General features: G+C 37.1%; 1 protein-coding gene across 2 annotated transcripts in view; it reads left to right on the top strand.

The window, feature by feature from the left end:
* Positions 1–13,768, top strand: part of ITGA2 (integrin subunit alpha 2) — a 125,195-nt gene that overhangs the window by 77,114 nt on the left and 34,313 nt on the right. For both annotated transcript variants that reach the window (XM_049863608.1, XM_049863619.1), the window contains 6 exons: positions 1,414–1,490; positions 3,386–3,524; positions 4,514–4,659; positions 6,612–6,755; positions 8,655–8,858; positions 9,570–9,706. In XM_049863608.1, coding sequence (XP_049719565.1) covers positions 1,414–1,490; positions 3,386–3,524; positions 4,514–4,659; positions 6,612–6,755; positions 8,655–8,858; positions 9,570–9,706 — 847 coding nt within the window. The remainder of the gene's footprint in view (positions 1–1,413; positions 1,491–3,385; positions 3,525–4,513; positions 4,660–6,611; positions 6,756–8,654; positions 8,859–9,569; positions 9,707–13,768) is intronic.

Raw genomic sequence — 13,768 nt, forward strand, 5'->3', positions numbered from 1 at the left:
GGCGAGTAAATAGGAAGTATTTATTCTTATAGTCAAATCTTGATCCCCTAATTATCCACTGGAAAGTTATATCCATGAAATCATTGCGTCTTTAACGTTACAGGGTGCTTCTAAATTTTTTAAATCATCATCAAAATCTTATGTGTCCTTAAACTAAAAATACCCGCTGCCATCAAGTCAATTCTGACTCATAGCAACCCTAGAGGACAGAGTAGAACTGCCCCATAGGGTTTCTTAGGTTGTAATCTTGATGGAAGAAGACTGCCACATCTTTCTCCCGTGGAGTGTCTGGTGGATTTGAACCACTGACCTTTCGGTTAGCAACTGAGTGCTTAGAAAATACAAAATTATTAGGCTATCTATACTAATAATTTTGTGGTGGCGTGAATGAGAATAATCACAATATAATCTAAAAGCCAACTAGAAATAATTTGAGTACTATCTACTGTTAAGGATTTTTGGACAGCACTGTTCTATTTTATTAAAAATTATCTCTGTTCGTCTCTAAATAAGTGACTATTCCATACAGTATAATTTGTCTTCTGTTTATTAAAGTGCAATCCAGGAATTTAGCTTACCTTTTTCAAAGATTAGTGAAACATAACAGCTTTGACCCCACTAAATGGAAAGTGAGTACTAACCGAATCTTACGGCATTAGTGACAGAAAGAAGTTTATATGTAGAACTAGGACAGACTCCCCAACTGGTAAAATTCCTACGCTATCTCGAGTCCTGGTTGCTGATGATTAACGCCGATGTGTCTCAGCATAGTCTTCACTATGGTTCAATTGCCTAATTCCTCCACCTGCATCTGAGATATTTGTATAGTTACTAGTTGTTGTTGCAGTGTGCTGTCGAGTTGATTGTGACTCACAGTGACCCTATATGACAGAGTAGGACTGCCCCATGGGATTTCCTAGGCTGTAATCTTCACGGAAGCAGACTGCAAGGTCTTCCTCCCTCAGAACCGCTGGGTTGGTTCAGATTGCCAACTTTTTAGTTAGCAGCTGAGTGCTTGCCGTTACACCACCAGGGCTTCTTCGTTGATTAATACCAAGATTTAAATGTACAAAATGGGTTATTTTCTTAGCTAGTAATGAAAATTTGAAAAAAAGATCACTGCCTCGGTTCTCATCTCACCTCATCCCCTTTGTTGGAAGTTCTTTAACGTCAGGAATTTTGTAAGTGTTCCAAGACACATTAATGTTTAATCAAGATTAATGACAACTCACACTACCATGGAAGAATTGTGGCATTCTATTATCCTCTCAAATACTTCCTTAGTAGTTTTCCTAGAATCTGCCAGCTTCAAATTTTGGGGTAAACATCAGAATATTGTGTATGTGTGTATGTTTAAAATTGGATTTAAAATTGCTGGCAGTATTATAACTTTTTGAAACTAACATTTCCCAGGTACCGTCCAAGGAGGAGACAACTTCCAGATGGAAATGTCACAAGTGGGATTCAGCGCAGATTACTCTCCACAAAATGTGTGTATATCAGATGACTTCAAGCAGTGCTGTTACTTGGCATAACAATTCTGGATAGTAGTCTTACACAGAAAAAGGGAGAAACAGCCAGTTAGTGAACAACAGTTCCGATGCCTAGTCACAGCATTTTGATTTCTCCATGCTGCTGATTTGCCGTCTCAACTATGAAGATTAATAATGCCTTCCCTTCCCTATTTCACAAGAACTTTGTATGGAGGAAAAAAAACAAAGATTGTATACGAGAACACCTTTGAATGCTTCAGGAGGCAGGCACTATATTAATCCAAGATATTATCATTGCAGGAATTTTCTTTGAATCAATTAATGAGTGAAAATGTTAGTTAAGAACACAAACCCTTGCTGTCATTGCTGAATTCTAAGCACAGAGCCAGAAAACAGTTGAAAAGAAAAAAGGAGTTAGGAAAAATATGAGATGGGATCAGGAAATTCTATTTTCCTTTCTCAGAAACATCCATTTCCCAGGTCTCTGATTCTAATTCTACTCAGGATATAAGTGGGGTAGAGAAAGGAGGAAAGATATATGTGACATTAGGGAATATCGGGGGCAAAATGAACTCAGAGGATTTGATTGTCAGATCAAAGGACAGAGAACAGTTCATTTACTCTCTAGAATAAAGGGTGCTAACTTTTTCTGGATCACGAGTCATTAGAGATGCTCATTAAAGTTATGGGTCTTTCCTTCCAAAAAAAGGTAAATGAATCCACACATATAGATTCTGCAGACACTCCCTGAAGCCCATTCATGTACCACAGATTCAGAGTCCCTGGTCGTATGACAATCATTGAAATCATTTTTTGGTCTCATCCTCAAAATGGTGCACATCATTTCCCTTTTTGCTTTTTTTTTTTTTTTTTAATAGCTTGTATTTGTGATCCAAAATCATGTATTGGATATTTTTTCTACAACCAAAATAGGAAATTACAAACTTATAAATCCCATCCCAACGAACCCTGCTTTCTCTGATGATTTACAGCTTTGAATATTCACATTGGGTTTTAATCCAATCAATGGTGAGAGATAGTTAGTTTTCATTCCAATTGATTGAATGTCACAGCTAGAGGTACCTTTTGTAACTATGGCCATTGCCAGATAGATGAGATAGGATATAGATGCTAGAGGAACATTTGAGGAGGAATCAAGAAGAAAGAAGAAGAAAGTTGAAAGTAGAATAGGTCAGAAGAGGACCTCCCAGGACATGCCTGGAATAGCAGCTACATCCTGTCTCTCCTCCTCCATCATCAACACTTCCTGCTTCCCAGACATGTCTCATATCTAGCCAGCTGTGAGTATGTGGGAAACCCCAGTGGTGTAGTGGTCAAGAGCTACAGTAGCTAACTAAGAGGTTAACAGTTCGAATCCACCAGGTGCTCTTTGGAAACTCTATGGGGCAGTTCTACTCTGTCCTATAGGGTCGCTATGAGTCGGAATTGACTTGACGGCAATGGGTTTGGGTTTTTTTGGTGAGTATGTGAGACTCCAGGCTCACTTTCAGCTCCCTTCTCAAGGTTCCTAAGTGTTCAGTATTGGCAAATATGTGCCTTTGACAGGAAATTTAAAGATGATTTATGTAACCCTCTTATACTACAGCTTATCACAAGATTTATCTTTGTAATGCGTCATACTAAACAAAGCCCAGGCAATACAGTCCATGGGAACACTTGTTCTTTAGCACAATATATTTAAATATATTTTATTTATTTATATTAATATATTTAAAATATATTAAAATAATTCTTACACATAATATATAATTCATACATATTATAGTTGATCATGTTTTTGGTTCCTTTCCTTATCCTGTTTTTTTATGCTTTAAAAGTGACTATCGACGGCAAGGGGAGTTTTAATGATCTTCATTTTTCAATCATTTTAGGATATTCTGATGCTGGGTGCAGTGGGAGCTTATGCCTGGAGTGGAACTATTGTCCAGCAGACATCTCGTGGACATTTGATCTTTCCTAAACAAGCCTTCGATCAAATTCTGCAAGACAGAAACCACAGTTCATATTTAGGTAAGGCATAGAAGCATTTGACTCAGCACACTTAAAGTTGCAAAAACTTTGTAGAATTGATTTTTTTGTGACTTTTTGTATAGAGACCTTACTTGCATCTTTCCACTCCTCTAAACCAGCTCCATCTTGATTCTCAGGGTCAGTTCAGCAAAACCTTTAAATTGCCATCTAATTGGTATACTTATTATACATAGTTATGTTGCCTCTTTGCTAATAGGCCTTAGCCCATAACTACATAATGAAATACTGTATTATACTCTCTAAACTTTTCTGGTTGTTCAAACAGTTGTTATCCCTGGGGACATGGCTGTTCTTCTTCAAAATGGAAATCATTTAAGAGCCAATACAGTAAGAGGTGGTCTTATACTATTTTAGAGTTTAGTCTTTTTGTTCCTATAATAATAGCAGGCACTGATTTTGAATACCTACTATGGGACAGTTCCTGAGTTGGCTGTTTTATCTGCAACTATGTAAACATTGATTCTCCCCCAAGATCTGCTGATGGAAGTATTATTATTCCCATTTTACCTTTTAGAGCCAGGTTAAATAATTTGCCCAAAGTTGAACAACCTAGTAGGTTAGCAGGTGCAGAATTTGAACCTGGGACTCTGTGCCCCAAAGCTGTGTCCTTTCCACTGGACAGCATTGCCTTTTGCATTCATTTATTCATTCATTCATTCAAGAAATATTGAGTGCTAGCTATGTGTCAGGTACTACGCTAGGGTTTTCGTTCATGGGTGGCCTGATGGAGAGAACCCAGAATCTAGTGCCTGTTTTATAGGTAGAGGACCTGCTTTTGCAGGGCAGCACCACAGATCCAAGAGAAAGAGTAGTTCATCTTAGCATCTTAATGCCCTGAACGATATATTCGGGAGCAGTAGGAACCGTGCATCATACCTAATGCACCTCTGATCATCTGCTACTAATTTTTCAATCCTTACTGGTCGAAATATTCAATAGTGCTTGCTTTGTGACTCCTTTCCTCCTAGGTTACTCTGTGGCTGTGATTTCTACTAGAAAAAACATCCACTTTGTTGCTGGTGCTCCTCGAGCAAATTATACTGGCCAGATAGTGCTATACCGTGTTGACGAGAATGGTAATGTCACAATTATTCAGCCTCACAGGGGTGACCAGGTAAATCTCATTATTTAGCAGGTGAAATTAATTTTATAGACAACTGGGGCAGGTAGGGAGTGGAAGGTGGGTAGAAATGGAAACTGACATTTGTTGAGTGCCACTTCTGTGGCTGGCACCATAATCTGAGTTGACTCTGTTCTTTAAATTTTCATGGAATAACTGATAAAATCTGCCATCCCCTTTTGACAGGTTACTGAGAGTTTAGCTAACTTTCTAAGGTCACACAACTTTGATGGGGTTGAGCTATCATGAAAGGCCAGCTTTATCTAGCCCCAAAGCTTATGCTGTTTCGTTACATTCCACTCCGTATTTTTGACTCCCCAGGTTAATAATTCACGGTCCTAAGTACTTCTTTGTAGACAAGCCACACTAGGGACTCAGGGGTCTGGAGGAGAAATAAAGAAAAGAAGGGAGCAGTATAGCATTATACTGAGTTACCATATCCTTAGATGTTGGAATGGCAAGATTTTGACTTGGTTACATTGGACACATCATCAGAAAAGGACATAATGTTTGGTAAAGTGGAGGGTCAGAAAAAATGAAGGAAACCCTCAATGAGATAGATTGATACAATTGCTTCAGCAATGGACTCCAGCATACCAATGATCATGAAGATGGCGCAGGACTGGGCAGTGTTCTTTCTGTCATACATTAAGGTCACCATGAATTGAGGCCAGCTCAGTGCCAACTAACAACAACAACAGCAACCACTCCTGAGCCTGTCAATGGGTCCTGTTGACTTTGCAAGCAACTTGCTCCTCTACCACTTTCTACCAATGTGTGACAGTTTGAAGGTCAGAACCAATGATGACTTCCAGTTATAGCCCCACCTTCTGTCCCAAAGGACTGTCGCTAGAGTGAAAACCAGCTGATGGATTTCTATTTCTTTGCTAAGCAGTTTTAACCTGTGGAATTGTAACATATTTGAAATGAACATCTCCAATTCCTGAAAACCAGTGGAAATTGATTTCCTTCCTTGAGTCAGAAAAACCACAGATTTTCCTCCTAATACTTCTCTGGGATTAAGTTGGATCCTACTGTCTCTATGACTTAAATTTCTAGGAGTAAGAATATCTCAGTACCTGACTCCCTTGACCACAAACCAGCTATGGTCACATAATTCTTCTCTTTTTTAAAGAAGCATGTTTTTATTTTGAGAAAATCAATGAAACTTTTATGAAAGGAATCATTTTTTAATATGTTTCGGAGTCCTCAAAAGGTACTCACATAGTAGGCATGCTATGAACTTTTGTTCAGTGGGATGAACATCCAGATTCCCATTCTCTCTTATTTTGCTTTATCTCCAACAAGTCCTCCCATCCAGTCTCTCTGATAATGACTCACCTCACCCAAATCATGCCATAGATACTTGCATATTGTTCATGCTTTCCCACTCCTTTCCACCCAAAAAAGCTTGTCCTCTTTTAAGATCCATTTCAAATATTATCTTTCTAAGCCTTCCTGACTCCTGCATTTTGATCACATGCTGCTTTGTACCTGCTATTATTACAATATATTTTACAATGGAAACACAATTATCTGTTCCCCTCCCTGCCCCCTCCTGCCTTTCTCTACAACACACCTTCTGTACCTTCTGTGCTTCTCTTATGAGTGTGGTTTTGGACCACCAACAGCAGAAGACCTGAGAGTGTTTATTTAAAAATGCTGTTTTCTGGACTGTACCCTAGACACTGCATCAGAATCTCTGGAAATACGTCTCAGGAATCTGTATTTTTAAGACATTTTCTTGGTGATTCTTGTGCTCACTAAGATTTAAAAACCAAATGTTAGTAACACAACCTGAGGGAAGAGACCGTTACCCATCTTCTGTCCGTAGAACCTTGTTAGTGGTGAACACTCAATATGTGTTGAATGAATAAATATTCAGTGTAATAATAGCTGTGTATGAATCCTAGGAATCCTAAGGTTAATATGCTTCATTATTCCAGATTGGCTCCTATTTTGGTAGTGTGCTGTGTTCAGTGGATGTGGATAGAGACACCATTACAGATGTACTCTTAGTAGGTGCACCAATGTATATGAATGACCTGAAGAAAGAGGAAGGAAGAGTCTACCTATTTACTATCACAAAGGTAAAAAACAAAATTATTAAACTGACTTAGTTTAACATACTTTAGTACTGGTAAATAAAAGTCTGCATTTGGAAAGAAAGTTTATTATTATTGAATGATAATTATTTTGCAGATATAATATGGTTTGTATTTCATCAGTTTTGAGAATATCACCATTAAGTTTTAATTTTAAAAATCACATTAAAAGGAAGGCCTAAATAGAATCGAATGTATAGCATGCTACCATTTTCCATGAGCTGTTTTTCAATATATATTGTTATACAAATAAAGGCATTGTTATATACACACATCATTATATACATCATTTTTTTAAATGCACACACATTTCCTAGGCATCTCATGCAATTATTTTTCTCTGCTATAAAGAGATAACAAGAACAGGGCAAAACTATCTTATTATCATTTTACAGTGAAAAAGATAAATTTTACCAGGTACTTTGGAAATTTCCATATAATCCCAGATGCTTTCTACATTAGTTTGTCAGGAAATTCCATTGCTTGGTGTAATGTTTAGGTATATGTTCCGATCTTGGAATTTCCGGTCCTTGCACATAAAAAACAGCATACTCTAACATGGAAAAGAATAGTTTTCCAACTTGGAGGCTGAATTCTCTAAATATACATGAGCACAGTGACCCCCTTGAAACCAGAAAAAGAAGTCAGCATTAAAGGTGCCAGTTGACATAGAAATTTAGATGATTACAGAAAGGAAAGGATAGAAAAAGAAAAGCTGGCGATGTAGTAAAGACTATGCTTAGCTTGATGTGATGTTTCCTACCTGATGTATTTAAATTAATGTAAAAATCAACCCTTGAACAAAAATCATTAAAACAATACTAAAGCATTTAAAGGATGTATAGAGTATATAATAAGGAAAGGACATACCCACTTGTTAGAAATTTCACAAATCCCCAGTTTCTTAAACACTTAATGCTTGCCAAATATTCTGAATTTTCATTAATTGCTGAAGATGTAAAGATATCCTAATACTTTATCAAAGCTCGTAAATAAATTAATTTCCATAAGATTGCAATAGAAGAGAAAGAATCAACTCTGCTTTGTGGTGGAGGAGCATTGCTTTCTTGTGAGGTCATGAGATATTTCCACACTTGATTACAAAATATGAAAAAAGAAAAAAACCTATGTCTTTTACAAGCAAATGTCTTTTCCTTTGGGGCAAATTATTTATTGTTTCTTAAAATGAAGTGATACTAATAATCTGATTTTCTACTTCCTATACTATTAAAAAAAAAAGTTTTTTTCACACATACTATTGTGGAGCCTTGGTGGCACCACGGTTAAGAGCTAGGCTACCAACCAAAAGGTCCGCAGTTCGAATCCACCACCTGCTCCTTGGAAACCCTGTGGGGCAGTTCTACTCTGTCCTATAGGGTCGCTATGAGTCAGAATTGACTCTATGGCAATGGGTTTGGTTTTTTTATTTTTAATATTATTATAATTATGCCACTGTTCAGTCATTTTTAAGTAAAGGTCTCAAATTTGATACTGCATTTTGTTTTGTTTCTACCTAAATTTTATTCAAGGTATCTGTGGATTTTCAGCTGAAAATGTTTAAGTCAAAAGGTTTGAAAACATGAAAATACTAATATTGAGGAAAGAAGGAGACAAAGAAATGGATGTTCTTACATAGATTGTGCAGCTACAGTAAAGACAATTGGGCTCCTTTCACCTTGGCTTATAAGCAGATATTTTATGACCTTACTTGCTCAAATTCTCATTTATAATTTCCATCATATATAGAGAATTTTTTATTCAAACTTTAAAACCCTATCCACTTTTAACATCTTGCAAATTGGTTTGGGCATCATTTAGTGTGAATTTTAATTACAAAAGTTTTTTTAAAAAATTGTTTTAATCATCTTTTTTCCCCCTTGAAAGGGCATTTTGAATCATCACCAATTTCTTGAAGGCCCTGAAGGCTTTGAAAATGCTCGCTTTGGCTCAGCAATTGCAGCTCTTTCAGACATCAACATGGATGGCTTTAATGATGTGATAGTTGGTTCACCTTTAGAGAATCAGAACTCTGGAGCTGTGTATATCTACAATGGTCATCAGAGCACCATTCGCACAAAGTATTCCCAGGTAATCCATGAGCTTCATGGTGATGTACTGACATGTGTGTATCATCATATTAGAGTCAGAGAGCATGTATCAGGCAAACTATCCAATGCATCCTTTTTATTTTATAAACTTATTCGTTAATTCAACAAATATTAAGTGAGCCTCTAATACATGCAAGGCACTATTCTAGACTCAGAAAATGCTGTAAAACAACAAGACAAACAAAATTCTGCCCTTCATGGACCTTAATGAAGGAGAGAGATGAAAAATAAGATAAAGTGTAGTGCTCCTGATAGTAATAAGTGCTAACAAAGAAGAACTAAACAAGGGAACAAAATTTCATGGGTGAGAGGTGTCTGGCGATTGAAATGGTGATTCAAAAAGGCCACACTGAGAAGGTGACTTTTGAGTAAAGATCTGAAGAAAGTGAGCTAGGATAAGAACCAGGGCCTGAACTTGTATCAACTCACTCCCAGTTCATGGATCTTTTTACTATTTCATACTGGTTTGAGATTTTAATGTTAAGACTTTTGCTGCTTCTTTGATGAGCATGTGGCTGCCAGAATGATTCCGGATCAGATAAGATATTGAAAAATCAGTGGAGTTTTGTGGGGAATAAAGATAACCTTGAAAATAACTATACTGAGAATATAATATCGCAACGTAAGAGTCTGACAATTTTTTCTTTCGGCTGATGTGCTCTGTAATTTCATGTCAAACTTGTTCTTTTAGAAAATCTTGGGATCCGATAGAGCTTTTAGAAGTCATCTCCAATACTTTGGGAGATCCTTGGATGGCCATGGAGATTTAAATGGGGATTCCATCACTGACGTGTCTATCGGTGCCTTTGGACAAGTGGTTCAACTCTGGTGAGTCAGCGAAAACCAAATTAAAAATAATCTACTAAAAAGTCAAACAGATTGCTGTGACATTGTGTTAATGCCACATTAATTATATAAGACTCTAGGGCGTATTCACAATGAATAAGTTGTTTGTCTTGTAAAGTTCTATTGTGCGATCTCCAGCATCATTTCTATCACCAAGCCCATATTTTCCCACTACTGATCCTTCTTTGTTTCCAGATTTCCTATTCCAATTATCAGTAATTACCAATGCATCTTGATTGCATGTTTGATCAATTTCAGACTGCAGAAGTTGGTAAAAATCTTCAATTTCTTCATCTTTGACCTTAGCGGTTGATGCATAAATTTGTATCATAGTAGTATTAACTGGTCTTCCTTTGTATGTTTATGGATATTATCCTATCATTGACAGTATGTACTTCAGGATAGATTTTGAAATGTTCTTTTTGATGACGAGTATGACACCGTTCCTCTTCAATTTGTTATTCCCAGCATAGTAGACCTTATGATTGTCTGATTTGAGAATGGCCAAAGCCAGCCCATTTCAGCTTTTAATGCCTAGATTATCAATGTTTATGAGTTCCATTTCATTTTTGACAACTTCCAGTTTTCCTAGATTCATACTTCATACATTCCATGTTCCAGTTATTAATAGATGTTTGCAATTGTTTCTCCTCATTTTGATTTGTGCCACATCAGCAAATGAAGGTACTAAAAGTTTGATTCCATTCACATCATTAAAGTTGACTCTGTTTTGAGGAGGCGGCTCTTCTCCAGTCATTTTTTGAGTGCCTTCCAATCTGAGGTCACTATATGAGATAATGTTCTGCTGCTATTCATAAGGTTTTCAGTGGCCAGTTTTTCAGAAATAGATCACCAGGTCCTTTTTCCTAGTCTGTCTTAGTCTGAAAGCTCTGCTGAAACCTGTCCACCATAGGTGACCCTGCTGGTATTTGAAATACCAGTGGCATGGCTTCCAGCATCACAGCAATATGCAAGCCACCACAGTACGACAAACTGACAGACGAGTGGTGGCACTTGTTTGGACGGAAAAAGAGGATACTGCATGGTTTAAAATCATGAAAATGTGTGTCAGGGTTGTAGCCTTTTGTCATACTTATTAAATCTTTATGCTGAGCAAATAACCTGAGAAGCTGAACTATATGAAGAAGAACACAGCATCAGGACTGGAGGAAGACTCATTAACAACCTGCAATATGCAGTTGACACAACCTCCCGTGCTGAAAGCAATGAGGACTTAAAGGACTTATTGATGAAGTCAATTTCACCTCAACATAAAGAAAACGAAATTCTTACAACTGGACCAATAAGCAATATCATGATAGAGAAAAGATTGAAGTTGTCAAGGATTTCATTTTACTTGGATTCACAATCAACGCCCATGGAAGCAATAGTCAAGAAATTCAATGACGTATTGTATCGGGCAAATCTTTAAAAGACCTCTTTAAAATGTTCAAAAGAAAAGATGTCACTTTAAGGACTAAGGTGCAGGTGATGCAAGCCATGGTATTTTCAGTTGCCTCATATGGGTGCAAAAGCTGGACAATGAAAAAAGAAAACCACAGGAGGATTGATGTCTTTGAATCGGGGCGTTGGCAAAGAATATTGACTATACAATAGGTGGCCAGAGGAATGAACAAATCTGTCTTGGATGAAATAGAACCAGAATGCTCCTTAGATATGAGGATGATGAGACTTCATCTCACATGTTTTGGACATGTTATCAGGAGGGACCAGTCCCTGGAGAAGGACATCACATTTTGTAGAGTGTCAGTGAAAAAGAGGAAGACCCTCAACGAGGTGGACTGACACAGTGGCTACATCAATGGGCTCAAACATAGCAATGATTATGAAGGTGGCACAGGACCAGGCAGTGTTTCGTTCTGTTGTACACAGTGTTGCTATGAGTCGGAACCAAGCAGAAGGCACCTAATGACAACAACATCTATGACATATATGTGTCCTAGTTTGCATAAAGGAAGGAATATATTTCTCCCGGTGGGAGAAAAAATATGTTTAGTTAACATTAGAATTTCTCTTTTCTGTATGGGGAACTCCAAAATTGCATAGAAAAGATAAACAAAGCCTTTAAAATGATATCTAGGATATTTCTGAATGTCATCTTCCAAACAATCTTACCTCAGCTCATTGTAAGGAAGCTTCATGAGAGTGTGCCGAAAATAGAGAACACTCAGACCACACAAGTACAACGTAATCTTTTACATCGTTGTTGTTAGCTGCCCCTGAGTCATCCCTTACTCATGGCAACCCCATGCACAACTGAATGGAAACATATCCCCATGATGAGTTACAGATCACACCACTATGAACGGGAAGTCAATGTTTAGGCTAAATTGACTTTTTACTGACCTCAGGAGGAATTTAAGAGCAGGGGGAACAATGAAGGATTCAAGAACCATAAGATTTGGATACAAAAAATAAATATATTCTGCTGGCCAGAGAGTGGAATCAGAAAGAAATTAAGATTTAAATCAAAGGTCCCCAAGAAAATATAGCTCAATTATTCATTCATTTGTCTCTGTTGAAAAATGTGCTTAACTGTGAAAAGATATCAAGAATAGAAAAACATTACACATTGATTATTATTTCTGAATTTAATGATACTATTTACAGTATCTTGGTTATGTTTTTAAGGGATGAGATGCATGGTCCATTGCAAAATGTGGGAAAAATAAAACCCGAGGGTAATACTTAAGATTTTGAAAAATAAGAAAATATGTTTACTGAGTAAATTCAGTTAAAATCAGTTAAAAGTAGCATACTTCTGGAAAAATTCAAGGTGTGATAATATAATACTCTAACTGATTTTTTAAACACTTTACAAGAAATGTTTACCTCTCAATGAACCTCTCAATGAACATGGGTAAAGTCAGTGATGGCCAAACTTCTTTGAAGGTGGATTTGATTCTTCAAAATAATCAAAAGACACACGGAGTCAAATAAATTTATTGAGGTGATCGGCCACGCTAGGTTAATGCTATTTTGTGTCTGTCTTCCTACGAGATGCTAAGGCTGATGTTTCTGAGTAACTCTGGGAATAATTTTTAAAAAGCAAGTTTACAGAACATTTAACGCAATGACATTTCTAGTGAAATAAACATTCAGACTTTCAAAGAGATTGCCTTAAAGAATGACATTCACTTAAACATTATAGATCTTGTACGGTTGAGGACACATTGTATTTGTTAGTAAATGTTTTATGACTGCTTATTAAGGGGACTGATTAATACATGATTACATTTTGAAATGATTTTTTAGTTGATTCAAGTTCTTCAGGTGGTAACTGAAATTTAAAAAAATGTTTTCTATATCATGTTGTGATATGTTTTTAAAAACAGTGGAATTACTACACTACTTGCTACTTTGTAAATAGTCGAGGGTATGTACAAGGAGTCATTGAGAAAAAGTACAAATTCTGCTGGCCAAGGAATTAGGAGACCATGGTTTCTAATTTTTCACTTACTATTTCTCAGTAAACTGGTAAGTTACCAAATATCTTTGTGTCTCCAGGCTTTCTCACTCACAAAATGATATTTTTTCTGCCTAATTCATAGGAGTGTTATAAGAAGCAAATAAGGTCATCATTTTGTGAAAGCTTTTCAGATATCTAAAGTGCTGAGCCAGGGTCAGAATCCTGTAATATTCTGCCTGAGAGGAACTGTTCAGCCTTTTTTGGCATTGGGCTAGTTGCCACCACCAAAGTCACCCCTTTTTTTCATAGCTACATGCCACACTTCAAAGAATCACTGCCAGCTACCAGAAAAACAGGGAAAAGCCATAAACACATGTCTCACCACTGTCACCATCACCCTTGCCTTCCCGTCTTCTCTCTCTCCTACCTCTATGATAAAAAAAAAAAAAAAAAAAACCCTTGCCACTGAGTTGGTTCTGACACATAGCAACCATAGAGGGCAGAGTAGAGCTGCCCCATAGGGTTTCCAAGGAGCAGCTGGTGGATTTGAACAGCCAACCTTTTGGTTAGCAGCTGTATCACTTAACCACTGTGCCACCAGGGCTCCACCTCTA

Source organism: Elephas maximus, chromosome 2 (genome assembly GCF_024166365.1).
Source record: "Elephas maximus indicus isolate mEleMax1 chromosome 2, mEleMax1 primary haplotype, whole genome shotgun sequence".
Taxonomy (NCBI): Eukaryota; Metazoa; Chordata; class Mammalia; order Proboscidea; family Elephantidae; genus Elephas; species Elephas maximus.